This window comes from Indicator indicator, chromosome 6, assembly GCF_027791375.1.
Source record: "Indicator indicator isolate 239-I01 chromosome 6, UM_Iind_1.1, whole genome shotgun sequence".
Lineage (NCBI taxonomy): Eukaryota > Metazoa > Chordata > Aves > Piciformes > Indicatoridae > Indicator > Indicator indicator.
This window is the reverse complement of record NC_072015.1, coordinates 276644-288909: the sequence shown is the minus strand read 5'-3', so window position 1 is coordinate 288909 and position 12266 is coordinate 276644. Positions and strand designations below refer to the sequence as shown.

Sequence of the window (12266 nt, the reverse complement as noted above, 5' to 3'; positions counted from 1 at the left end):
CTCATCCATGAGAGCTCTGAGCACACCAGTGGTGTCCATCCTGCACTGAGCCTTCCCTGCTCTGATAGCTGGAGCAGGAACTCAGGGATTCTCTTTGAATTCCAAAGCACCCTCAGGAAAGTATAAGAGGCTTTCCCAAAGCCTTGCTTTAGGGTGTAGATGAAGCAGAGCTCTGCTCATATTGGCAAGCCCCAGGCCTGCAATCACCTCAGGTGGCTCTGCTGGCTTCAGGGCTGTGGCACCAAGCCAGAGCATGCCCTGGGTGGCTGAAGTGCTTCAGGATGCTGCCAGAGCACTGCAGGGAGCGATGCTCATGTCACCTGCAGGGATATGAGAGAGTCACACAAGTTGTCCTGCTCAGAATGGCAGAGCCAAGGCTGGGAAAGACCTTCCAGACCATTGAGTCCAGCCACAACCTACCTGCTATGGCCACTGGGAACAGAGCACAGACTCACTGCAAGCAGGGACTGAGGCTACCCAGGCAGTGCCAATGTGCAGACACAGCCCTGGGCCAGCTCCAGTTTATTGCTCACCCTCTGGATTCCAGCACAGGCCCAGCCCCAGGGCTGCAGCACCACAGCAGGAGCAGTGCAGGGCAGGAGGCCTCTCCTGAGCTCAGAGGTGCTGCTGTAGGGAGGGTGAGGCTCGGGGCGGTCACCTGGCAGCCATCACTTGGGGAACACCTGGCTGGGGACATGCTGGCCGCTGAGAGCAGCCAGGATGTTGGCTGAGGCCTCTGCTGCCATGGAGAGCAGAGCCTGCGCCGTGGCCGTGCCCGTGTGGGGGGTGATGATGACATTCTGCAGCCTCAGCAAGGGGTGGTCCCTGCAAGACACAGCCAGCCCCAGGCACAGGCAGCCCCCTCTGCAGCCCTGCCCTGCTGCCTGCTGCCAGACCAGCCTCAGGGTGGGGAGAGCAAAGGGCCACAGGCACAGAGCCAGGAGGCGCACACCAGAGAGCAGAAGCTTGCTCGCCCATTTCGCCTCTCTTTGCCTTACCCCCAGCCAGGCTGGCAGAGAGCTGGCAGACACGGGGCAGGTGTGGAGCTGGGCCCTGACCATGGCTGTGACACAGGCTGAGCTTCTGCCCCCAGGCAGCCAGAGGCTCCCGCTGCAGCCCTGGGTGCTGAGCAAACCTCAGGTGCCCAGGTTTCTTACCTGGGCAGGGGCTCTGGGGAGGTCACATCCAGAGCAGCAGCCCTGATCACCTGCTTCTGGAGAGCTTCCACCAAAGCATCCTGGTCAATGACTGCACCTGCATTGGGATGGGGCTTGGTTGTGGGCAGCTCTCAGCTGGCAGTGGGGAAAGGTCTTGAGGGTCTGGTGACAAAGAGGGGCCCTGCAGCTGGGCAGGAAGCAGCTGCCCTCCCACCACCCCCTGAGCAGCCACAGCAGAAGCCCTGGCTGCTGGTCTGCTGGAGCACTATGGGCACTGCTGAGGCTCTTCCTGGCACGATCTCTGTCTCCTCCTGCTCTGCTGCAGACAAATCATTCAACCTCCTGAAGCTTCCCATTACTGCCTCTGCTCACTGAGACCAGCATCTGTCCCTGTGCATGCCCAGTGCCACCAGCTCTCAGCCACCTGAGGCTTCCACAGCTGCCCCACATCAGCTCCTCCATGCCGCCCATGCCCTGGTGGTGCTGAACCTCTCAGGACTTCCACTCAGAGAAACTGTCCTTGGGCCAAGGCTGAAGGGAGCAGAGCACCTCCAGCCCACTCTGAACATAGGACCTGGGCCCTGGTGAGTCACTCATGTGGAGCGTGCCAGGGCTCCAGGGCTGCCAGTGGGGAACTCCACAGCAGCAGGCCAGGCACAGCCTTGGGAGAGGGGAGCCCAGCAGAGCTCCTCCTACCTCTGCTGATGTTGATTAGCGTGGCCGTAGGCTTCATCAGCCCCAGCTCCCTCCTCCCGATCAGCTGGTGGGTCTGGGGGCTCAGGTTCACCACCAGCATGACAAAGTCAGACTGCTGCAGCAGCTCTTCCAGCCTCTCACAGTAGTGGGCACCAACTGCCTCTTCCTCCTCCCTCCTCCTGAAAGAAAAATGCAGACAGCGCCACCTGGCATAGCCACTGCCAGCTCACTGCCAACCACCAGCCCCAGCACACAGCTGGGGGGGTAAGGAAAAGACCCTTAGAGGCAGAGAGGGTGGAAGGGAGCTGGAGGACGGCTGGAGAGACCAGGACTAAGGGGTGGTAGGACACCGAGGGAGTGATGCAGGTGTGAGAGCCAAGCACCCAGGTGTCACTGGGTGCCAGGGGCTGGGCTGCAGGCACAGCCCTCTGTGCCAGTCCCTGCAGAGCCTCTCCTGGCTTGTGAGCTGGGACTTGGGATGGAAAATGAAGGTAAGGGGAGCTAGGAGCCTTGTCAGGGGTGCTGGGGTGCTGCCCATCTGACTAGGCTGAGGAGAGAGGCAGCAGCTGGATGTGCCAGGGATGCTGCCAGAAGCCTGAGGACAAGGCTGGCAGGACAGGGGTACAGGGAGGCCCAAGGCCCAGTCTGCTTGGACAGCATCCTCAGAAAGGTCACAGAGGGCTTGCTGCCAGCTGCTGCTACTGAGCAGGGCAGAGTGCAGGAGTCAAGGGGGTGCTGCCCAAGCGAGGAGGGGCTGGCACAGTGCTGCTCCTCATGCTGCTGCTGCCTGCCACAAGTGCCCAAGCAGCCCAGGCCAGAGACCATGCCTCCACCACTGCCCCCTGCCTGGCTCCTACCTGCGGTTCCTGTTGTGGTAGAGGATCCTCATGCTGAAGGCTTTGGCTCTCTGAGCCACTCTGTACCCAATGCTGCCCATGCCAACGATGCCCAGCGTGGCTCTGCTCACCTCCACTCCTAGCCAGTCCACAGCAAAGTGCTTTGTGTCTGGAGAAACTGCAATCTGGCAGCCTGGAGGCAAACACAGGCTGCGTGGGGACAGAGCAGCCACAAAGCCCTGGCTGGGGGCAGGGGAGGGTGTCTCAGCCTCACAACAACCCAGTTCTGAATGAAGGGCCTGGAGGGTGCCAATCCCTGCAGCCAGGAACACCTCCTCTTGTGCTGGGAGCAGTGGCTGCTCAGGCACCAACTCTTCCACGGCTGAGCGCTCCGGGAAGCTCAGGAGCAGCTGCCCTGACACTCAGCACCCTTCAACCATTCACTCACTTGAGCTGGGGAAGAGCTCAGCAGTGCCCTGCTGCAGAGAGCAGCAGCACCACTGCTGCGGGGGGAGAGGGCTGCAGCACCACTGCTGCGGGGGGGAGAGGGCTGCAGCACCACTGCTGCAGGGCGAGAGGGCTGCAGCACCACTGCTGCGGGGGGGGGAGGGCTGCAGCCTCCAGCTCAGCCAGAGAGCTCTGCCAGCTTCCACACAACCATGGGATGGGCTGGGGTGGAGGGCACTCCCCTGCCATGGGCAAGGACACCACTCACCAGCCCAGGCTGCTTGAGGCCTCATCCAGCCTGGCCTGAAACACCTCCAGGGAGCAGGCAGCCACAGCCTCCCTGGGCAGCCCATGCCAGGGTCTCCCCACCCTCACTCTAAGGAACTTCATGCCAAGAGCTGGAGGTGCAGCAGAATGCAGTAGTGAGAAGCCATCAGAGGGGAAGGGGCAGTTCTCTGCTGGTGCAGCAGCAGTGGCAGGAGGGCTGAGCTCCCCAGGGAGAGCTCTTGTGATGGGTACCTGCTGACACCCCCCTCCTCTTGGAAGGCACTGCACAGGGCAAGGGCAAGTGGGGAGAGGACACCAAGCAGTGGTGGTGGCACAGCTTGGAATCACTGTGCCAGAGGGCTTGCCAGCTGTGCCAGTGCTGCTGCTGTTCTGGAAACAGGAGCCACACTGTTTGGACAAGCCCCTTCCAGAGGGAGGTTGTGCCAATGACTGCTCCAGAGCCCAGGCCTTGGCCACCATGCTTGGCCCTTCCTGCAGCTCCTAACTGTTGGTGAGGAGGTGACATTGGCCTTGGATGCATTTGTGTTCAGCAGGAGAGCCTCAGACATTACCTTCCACCAGCCTCCTGGCAGAGGCCAGCATCAGAGCCATGCCCATGTCTGCCGTGGGGTCGGCCACGGCGTGCGGAGTGTTGGTGACCTTCACCCCGAAGCTGGAGATCAGAGCCAGGTCCAGGTGGTCCACCCCGACCCCAGCGTTGCCAACCACCTTCAGGCTGGGCAGGCTCTGGAGCAGCTCCCTGTCAATACTGGGCCTGCCCTCAAACACAAACACAGCCTGGATCCTCCTGCCCAGCTCTCTCTTGTTCTCAAGGAGCTCCTTCATGGTGACCAGCTGGAAGTGTTTCCTCAGCAGGGCTGCAAGGCCTTCCAGCACACCGTGAGGCCCTCCCACATCCAGAACCAGCAGGCCTGGCAGCTCCCCTGCTGCCATCACCTGCAAGAGGGGCAGAGGAGAAATGCCTCAGGGAGTGCTGCTGCCCTGACCACCCACAGCCACAGCTGGCAAGCAGGGAACTGGTGAGGCTCACAGGATCAGAGGATGTCAGGGGTAGGAAGGGACCTCTGGAGATCTTCCAGTCCAAGCCCCTGCCAGAGCAGGACCAGAGAATCCAGCACAGGGCACACAGCAACACATCCAGACAGGGCTGCAAAGGCTCCAGACAAGGAGACTCCACAACCTCTCCGGGAAGCCTGCTCCAGGCCTCTGGCACCCTCCCAGGGAAGAAGTTCCTCCTCCTGTTGAGGTGGAACCTCCTGGGCTGCAGTTTCCATCCATTGCCTCTTGTCCTATGCCAGGGTGCAGCTGAGCAGAGCCTGTCCCTGTCCCCTCCCTCCTGACCCCCAGCCCTCAGCTCTTGAGAGACATTGAGCAGATCCCTCTCAGCCTTCTCCTCTCCACACTAACCACCCCCAGGGCTCTCAGCCTCTCCTCCCCAGGCACTGCTCCAGGCCCTTCAGCATCCTTGCAGCCCTCCCTTGGACTCTCTCCAGCAGCTCCCTGTCCTTCCTGACCTGGGCAGCCCAGAGCTGGATGCAATATTGCAGGGGAGGTCTGAGCAGGGCAGAGCAGAGGGGGAGGAGAACCTGCCTGGCTCTGCTTGCAACACTCCTCTGAATGCAGCCCAGCTCAGCATTGCTTTAATTTCTCTCAGGACTGCCATGAAACAGAAGCCAGGAGAAAATGGCTCCAAGTGTGGTCACAACTTGAAGCTCCTGCAGCAGTTCGCTCAGACTGGATGGCAAAGAAACCATCTGCTGTGAGGTGATGGAGCACTGGACACAAGGTATGGCCAGCTGCCTGGCAGGTGCCAGCAGTGCAGCACTGTGTGACACCTCCTCCTCCTCCACCCCAGAAGGTCAGAGTTGGACCCACACTCACTTTGGAAGCACCTCCAGACCTTCACCAGCAGGCAGGGGATCCATGAAGCCAGAGTGCAGTCCTGCAAGGGCTGGTTTAGCTCCAGACAAACCAGGTGCTGACCAGACACAGGCTGGCCACATGCAGTGAATCTTTCCATCAGTGGTGCTGAGCCCACCACAGCCTCGGGTGTGTTTGGTGTGCACCTGAACCAGGAACAGGCTGCAGCCTGGGCTCAGGAAGTAGGGGTCTGGCTCGTGCAGGTACAAACTGAACACATCCTGCGGGTAGCAGTGAGCTAAGAACACCTAAAGGAACCTTACAGAGGAGAGAGGCTCTCCAGATACCAACCTTGGTCTGAGCAGCACTCGTGGTTTGTGGTCCAGCAGCAGCTGTGCAGCTCTGGTTCCTCCGTTTGCAGCCCACAGCTCTGTGACAGCGATGACCACGAGAGGCAACAGCTGGGTGAACAAACTGGTAATGCAAACCTGCCTGGCCAGGCACCAAGGGCTTCAACAGTCTGAGTGCTCTGCTCCTGAACATTGCTCAGGTACCAGGCACCTTGTCCAGGGTGCTAAGTGTAACACCTGTTACGGAGGTGAAGACTCTGAGTCACCTGCAGTGTTGCTAACCCTGCACCAGCCTCACTGCCCTTCTCTGGACCTGTTCCAGCACCTCAACGTCCTTCTGGGAGTGAGGAGCCAAGAAGTAAGCCTGGGATCCAAGGTGTAACCACACCAGTGCCCAGTACCGTGGGACAACCTGCTCCTGCTGGCCACACTACTGCTGATCCAGGCCAGGCTGCTGGTGCTCTTGCCCACCTGGGCACTGCTGGCTCATCTTCAGGGCTGTCAACCAGCAGCCCCAGGGCCTTTCCTCCGCCGGGCAGTTTCCAGCCACCCTGCCCCAAGCCTGGCGCAGTTGCTGTCCACACTAAGCCCCTCCCACTGGCTTCTCCGCAGAAGAAAAGAGTTACCTGAGCTGCAGCCACGGCCCTGCGCAGGACTGCTTCCCCGGCCTGCCGCCGCTGGAGAGCCGACGGCTCGCAGCCCCTAACCCTGCCAGGGAGAACGACCCTCCCGACGCCTGTCCCCGCAGGCCCCGCCCCTGCCCCTCAGTCCCGTCCCCCGTACAAGCCCCGCCCCGGAAGTATGTTTTCCGGGAGTCCGTGCGTACTGCGTCACTTCTGCTTCCGCCGTGGTGCCCTCGTTCCGTTCCGCCGAGGAAAGGACCCCCAGGGGTACGGTGGGGACCGAGCGGGTCGGGGCGGGATGGGGCAGAGGGAGGTGGCGACACGGCCGCGGCTGCTCGGGGCCGGCGGCGCCCGGCCGCGGCAGGCCGAGCTATCAGCTGCCCGGTGGTCGCTGTCGCCCCGCAGGGCCGGCGCTAGCCTTGCAGGATGTCGTATATGCTGCCGCACTTGCACAACGGCTGGCAGGTGGACCAGGCCATCCTTTCGGAAGAGGACCGAGTCGTCGTCATCCGCTTCGGGCACGACTGGGACCCAACCTGCATGAAAATGGATGAAGTCTTGTACAGCATCGCCGAGAAGGTAACGTGGAGCTGCAGCGCGGGGTGAGCGCTCCTCCTGGCCTCGCTATTTCGCGTGTCTCACGGGAGACCTGAAGCAGGTTATCCTTTGGCTTCTGGAGAGGTGCTGCTGCCTTAGGAGGCAGCAGGAAATCTGTTTGGTTTGTTTCCATGAGTGTGGCCAAACCTCATCGACCACCCTGATATCTGGATTCTCTAATGAGGTGAAAAGAACGCTTCAGGCTCTGAAATCAAAATTGCTGCCTTCCAGCCAGATGAAGTGCTCTGTAGTGGCACTACTGTGGCTGTAGGTGCAGCAGCAGTGTCACTTCACCATCAGCAGCTTCATGTTTCCATCTGAACAGCTTGAAAAGGTGCTTTCATCTTGAGTCTTAAAAGTGGTGATGCCCTCAAGTACACCGGAGGGTGTTAATTAACTTCTCTGGGATATTATTCATGAGGGCAGGTGGCAAATTCTGTGGGGTGAATTAAAGTTTAGGAGCCAAATTCTGAAGTAATTTTCAAAGGGAGGCTGAGTACCTGCTGCCCACTGCTCACTGGCTTCAGAGGGAGCAGTGCTGAGGAAGAGCTCAGCAGCTGCCACAGGCAGCTGGCATCAGTGTGTTCTGTTTGCTAAGGGTTTTGCCTGGTGAGAGATGCAGGCATTTGTGGCAGCTCCTCTTCTGACCTAAAAATGAAACAATGATCTGGGTAGGAAAAGGAGGCAGCAGTCTGTGTGTGACACTGGCATCAAGAGGTGCTGTGGTGTTACCCTTAAATAAATGAACTTTGCATTGGAAGTTGCATGAACCCAGCAATGGAAGATGTGTAGCCACATGTTGAGACCTTGCAGCCTACAGCAAGGAGCTGTGATGTGGTTTAATTGGCTGCTTGGTTTGGAACACGTTGGGAGTGTCTTCTGCTCAGGTTCTGCCAGCATCAGCTCTGACAGGATGCTTGGGCATTGGGCAGGCACTGGTGGCTAGGGGGGAAGAGAGCAATGTAACTTCTTATTTAAAAATCTCCCCCTGCAGAAATGGCAAATTAAAGGGAGAGATTCTTCCTCATCCTCTTGCTCACAGCTATGCTTGGATCTGTGCCGCTGTAAGGAGTGAGTAACAGTTCCATTGCCGAGGTGCTTGTGGTGGGACGTGGCACAGGCTAGAGGTGTGAGGAGCAGGGAGCCAGGGAGCTTGGGTCAGCCTGCAGCTGGGCAGCAGGGGTTCTTGCTGCCAGGGAGGACAGGGTTTGTGCAGCTGGGTTCCCTTTGGGGGGAAAAGAAACTGGAGCGGTGTGAAGACACTAAGCAGAGTGGTTGCTCAGGTGCAGTCCACTTACACTTGCCAGGTTTTACCTTCCCCCAGCTCAGGCTGTTTCCCCAACTCTAGGTGAAGCAAAGTTTCCCTGAGTTCTAGCCCCAGTTAGAGCTGGAAGGTGTTAGATGTCTGTTGGTCAGGGTTCAACCCAACAGCCAAGACCTGAGCTTGGCAGAGTTCCTCTCAAACTTCATGCACTCACAGTTCCGAGAGCTCATCCCCTGAGAGCCTTTGGCTGCTCAGCTACTTAACTGCCCCTTTTCCAGCAGTGCTTTAACCCTGAGTTTACCTGCAGGTCAGGTGTGGGGCTGGTGTGGGCCCCAGGAGGACAGTTCAGGTGTCCTGCAGTGCTTTACCTGCATGCAGAAAGGTGCAGAGCTGTGGCTGCTGCTCACACAGCAGTTGTGCCTCAGCCTCTCTTAGTCACAGCCCCACAGAATGGCTGGGAGGGACCGCCTGCTCCTCTGTTGGGGTTGCATGGAAAGTGAAAGAGGAAAAGGCAGTCTGGTTAGGTGGAAGAGAAGGTGGAAGCTGAGACCTTTTTCTCCTACATGTTTCCTCTGTACCAGCAAGAGCATGGCTCTGACCCCGGCAGAGTCTGTGTGGTGGTGAGGGTCTGACAGACTCCACTGCTTGGTAGCCTTGAGCCATTCCACCTCAAGGGTTACCAGCAGTCCCCTCCAGCAGCTGCAGCTCTGGGAAGGGTTGATCCAGCCTGGATCTGTGTGAGTTTGTGTGCCTTGGGGGTTTGCTAAGCCCTTGAGGGATGTAGGTCACCTGTGAAGCCATAGCACTTGAGCCAAAGCCAGCCCCTCAGCTGGCTCTGAAACTGCAGCTCTGAAGCCCAGCTGCTGCCAGCACTTCTGCTACCATTTGGAGGCCATGCTGCCAGCTGCCTTTTGGTATCTTCATCCTGCCCCTGTGGACAGCAGCTGTGGTGGCCTGGCAGGACAGAGGAGAGAAGATGGGTGAAGGAAGGCAGAACGGAATCCATTCCAAGGGTAATGTCTCTTGGTTTGCTGCTGGGAGTGTTCCCCAGGTGCTGCCCAGAGGAAGGGTTGACACCAGAAGCTTTCTTGGCTTGCTTTGGCTTTCCAGAAAGCAGCTGACCTGCTGCAATGAATTTACAGCATTTTAGTGTTTTGCAAGGCATAAACTTGTGTTAGTGTGAGCTCAGCCCTGAGACACTGCCAGGCTCTGGAGCGTTCAGCCCTGAGGCACTGAGCCCCCAGGCTGTGGTGCTGTGGCCAGCAGAGTGGTGATGTGCATGGCTCTGACCCTGCTGTGTTCCCCTGGGGCAGGTGAAGAACTTTGCTGTCATTTACCTGGTGGACATCACAGAGGTGCCAGACTTCAACAAGATGTATGAGCTCTACGACCCCTGCACTGTGATGTTTTTCTTCAGGTACTGGGGGGCTCTGCAGGGGGCTGTGGGGGCAGGCAGCTCATCTCCAGGTGCACAGCAGCATCTTCTTGTTGCTCTGGAAGGGAGCAGGGGGTGGCTGCTCTCCCAGCTAGCCCAGCAAGAGCCCAAGCTAGTGATGGGGAAAACTGTTTGTCACCCACTGGATTGTGTTGTGAGTCTGAAATGAAACCTTTTGGTTTCAAACCTGTGCAGCGGCTTCACAAACAGGCAGCAAAAGGCAGCTGGAGGGGCAGGGGTGGATGCCCTTCCTCTGGGGCTGTTTCTCCTGATGCAAGGGCTTCCTCTGAGCCCTACACAGCATTCCCTGGTAGGGAGAATCAGAATCATAGAATGGTCCAGGCCAGAAGGGACCTCCAAAGCTTACCCATCCCACCCCCCCTGCACTCAGCAGGGACATCCCCAACTAGATCAGGTTGCCCAGAGCCCTGTCCAGCCTCACCTTGAACATCTCCAGGGATGGAGCCTCAACCACATCCCTGGGCAACCTGTTGCAGTGTTCCACCACCCTTCTGGTGCAGAACTTGCTCCTCACATCCAAACTCAATCTGCTATGCTCTAGTTTGAAGCCATTGGCGCCGGTCCTGTCCCTGCAGCCCTTTGCAAACATTCCCTCTGCAGCCTTGTAGGATACCTTCAGGTCCTGGCAGGATGCTCTAAGGCCTCCCTGGAGCCTTCTCTTCTCCAGGCTGAACACCCCCAGCTCCCTCAGCCTGTTCTCAGAGCAGAGCTGCTCCAACCCCCTGTGCATTTTCCTGGCCTCCTCTGGACCCTGTCCACCAGGTCCATGTCCTTCCTGTGTTGAGGGCTCCAGACCTGCACACAGCACTGCAGGTGAGGTCTCAGCAGAGCAAAGTGTCAGAATCACCTCTCTGGCTCTGCTGGCAGTGCTGCTTTGGATACTCCTTCTTGAGGGACAGTGCTGTGCTAACTTACTGCCTGTGGTTGTTCCTCTTTCCCTTTGCAGGAACAAGCACATCATGATAGATCTGGGCACAGGCAACAACAACAAGATCAACTGGGCCATGGAGGACAAGCAGGAGATGATTGACATCATAGAGACTGTTTACAGAGGAGCCCGCAAGGGCCGGGGTCTGGTGGTGTCACCCAAGGACTACTCCACCAAGTACAGATACTGACCCTGCCCCATGCCTGCCCTCCAGGCTGCTCCCCTTCCTCTGCTCTCTCTGTAAATATCTTTATTAAAAGGGAAGCTCCTGCAGGCCCCAGCCTGCTTTGGGTTGTTCAACAGGTCTGAGGTGCAGTTGGCAAAGCAGAGGATACCAAGCCTGGGGCTGCCTGACTGCTGCACTTTGGGTTTGTTGCTCAAGGACTTTGTGCTGTCCTTGTGTGGATTTCTGCAGACAGGAAACAAGATTTCAGCTGCTCCTGTCTGGATTTGGTGACACAAACACCTGGGGAACCTCCACTGCAGCTTTTGTGAAAGAAACAGGTGTGCTCCACTCACCCATCCCAGATCCCTGCAGGTAAAGATGAGAGAGACAGCAAACTGGGTGCAGGTGGAGGCTGAGCACTGCTGCCAGGATCCCCTTGACCCCCTGCCCAAGAAGGGGCTCTGCAGTGCTGAGCAGTGTGGGGCTGTGGCCATAGAGCCTGTGAGGGTTTTGTCTGGTTTGGATTTTTTGTTCTCTCTCTGGGTGGTCCTTTGCTGGGTTTAGTTTGGTTGAACTGCTGCCCACTGCCAGGCAGGCTGCAGGACAGCTCTCTGCTCTGCTGCCCACTGCCAGGCAGGCTGCAGGACAGCTCTCTGCTCTGCTGCCCACTGCCAGGCAGGCTGCAGGACAGCTCTGTGCCCTGCTCCCTGTTGTCACCAGCCAGAATGTATTGGGTTTTGCCAATAGTGCCCTGTGCTAGCAGCTGGCACCAGTGCCCTTGGGGTGCAGAATACTGTAAGCAGCATCCAAGAGGCAGAAAGGGAATGGCACTTGTGCTGTGGAAGGGTCTTGGGCTGAGAATGCTGAAGGCAGGCAAAAAGCTGCTGGAAGATGTCATAAATTAGATCCATTTCATAGCCTGGAAAAGCCTTAGCCAGGGCCCTGGGGTGAGGGCACAGGAGAAAGGCAACAAATATGCTGAAAATGTGAATAGAATTCATGAAATTCAACACATTTCATACCCTGGCAAGGCTCAGGGCTGGCTGCTTCCTGCCCAAACAGGAACTACTTCTACCCAGACCAGAGGATACTTCCCTGAAACTGGCAGTGCCCCCCAGGAAGGCAGCAGTGCCCCCTGGAGCTGAACCAACCCAGCTGCTGCTTTCCTTTTCTCTGGGGCAGTAGGTGAGATAGAAAACAATAAACAATGTAGACTCTCTCAGGGCATGATGCCAGCCTGCTGGCTGCTTGCCTGTTTGCTTGTCCCCATGATGCCAGCCTGCTCGTCCCCCATAATGCCAGTCTGCTTGTTTGCTTGTCCCCACGATGCCAGTCTGTTTGCTTGTCCCCACGATGCCAGCCTGCTGGCAGCTCTGGAGCTCTGTCATGGAAGCTCCCAGCCTCCTGGTGGTGCTGCTGCCCTGTGCCTGGATCTGGCCCTCAGTGCTGCAGAGGAAGAGTGAGATTGGGTTAGAGGCTTCGTTGTGCACCAGCAGGACTCCGCAGGGAGGTCCCTGCACAGCTGAGCACCTCCTCAGGGATTGGCTTCCTGCACCTCTGAGGCTTCACAGCCTCAATACAGCCCTAAGCCTGCAGCA

The 12266-nt window shown here is 58.3% G+C and overlaps 2 protein-coding genes across 4 annotated transcripts; one reads left to right on the top strand and one right to left on the bottom strand.

The window, feature by feature from the left end:
- Window positions 1-504: 504 nt before the first annotated feature.
- On the bottom strand, window positions 505-6316 carry LOC128967788 (probable 2-ketogluconate reductase). 2 transcript variants are annotated; one of them, XM_054382026.1, is made up of 7 exons: window positions 6261-6316; window positions 5636-5745; window positions 3976-4360; window positions 2711-2882; window positions 1854-2032; window positions 1158-1254; window positions 505-825 (listed from the first exon to the last, which is right to left on the bottom strand). In XM_054382026.1, the coding sequence occupies exons 3-7, from the start codon at window positions 4355-4357 to the stop codon at window positions 669-671; spliced, it is 987 nt and encodes a 328-aa protein (XP_054238001.1). In that variant the 5' UTR covers window positions 4358-4360; window positions 5636-5745; window positions 6261-6316; the 3' UTR covers window positions 505-668. The 2 variants fall into 2 exon arrangements, with proteins under 2 accessions (XP_054238001.1, XP_054238000.1); XM_054382025.1 differs by lacking the exon at window positions 6261-6316 and having other exon boundaries at window positions 5636-5827.
- Window positions 6317-6485: 169 nt separating this feature from the next.
- TXNL4A (thioredoxin like 4A) lies at window positions 6486-10804 on the top strand. 2 transcript variants are annotated; one of them, XM_054382027.1, is made up of 4 exons: window positions 6486-6524; window positions 6663-6836; window positions 9432-9535; window positions 10521-10804. In XM_054382027.1, the coding sequence occupies exons 2-4, from the start codon at window positions 6684-6686 to the stop codon at window positions 10690-10692; spliced, it is 429 nt and encodes a 142-aa protein (XP_054238002.1). In that variant the 5' UTR covers window positions 6486-6524; window positions 6663-6683; the 3' UTR covers window positions 10693-10804. The 2 variants fall into 2 exon arrangements, with proteins under 2 accessions (XP_054238002.1, XP_054238003.1); XM_054382028.1 differs by having other exon boundaries at window positions 6495-6524; window positions 6723-6836.
- The last annotated feature ends 1462 nt before the right edge of the window (window positions 10805-12266 follow it).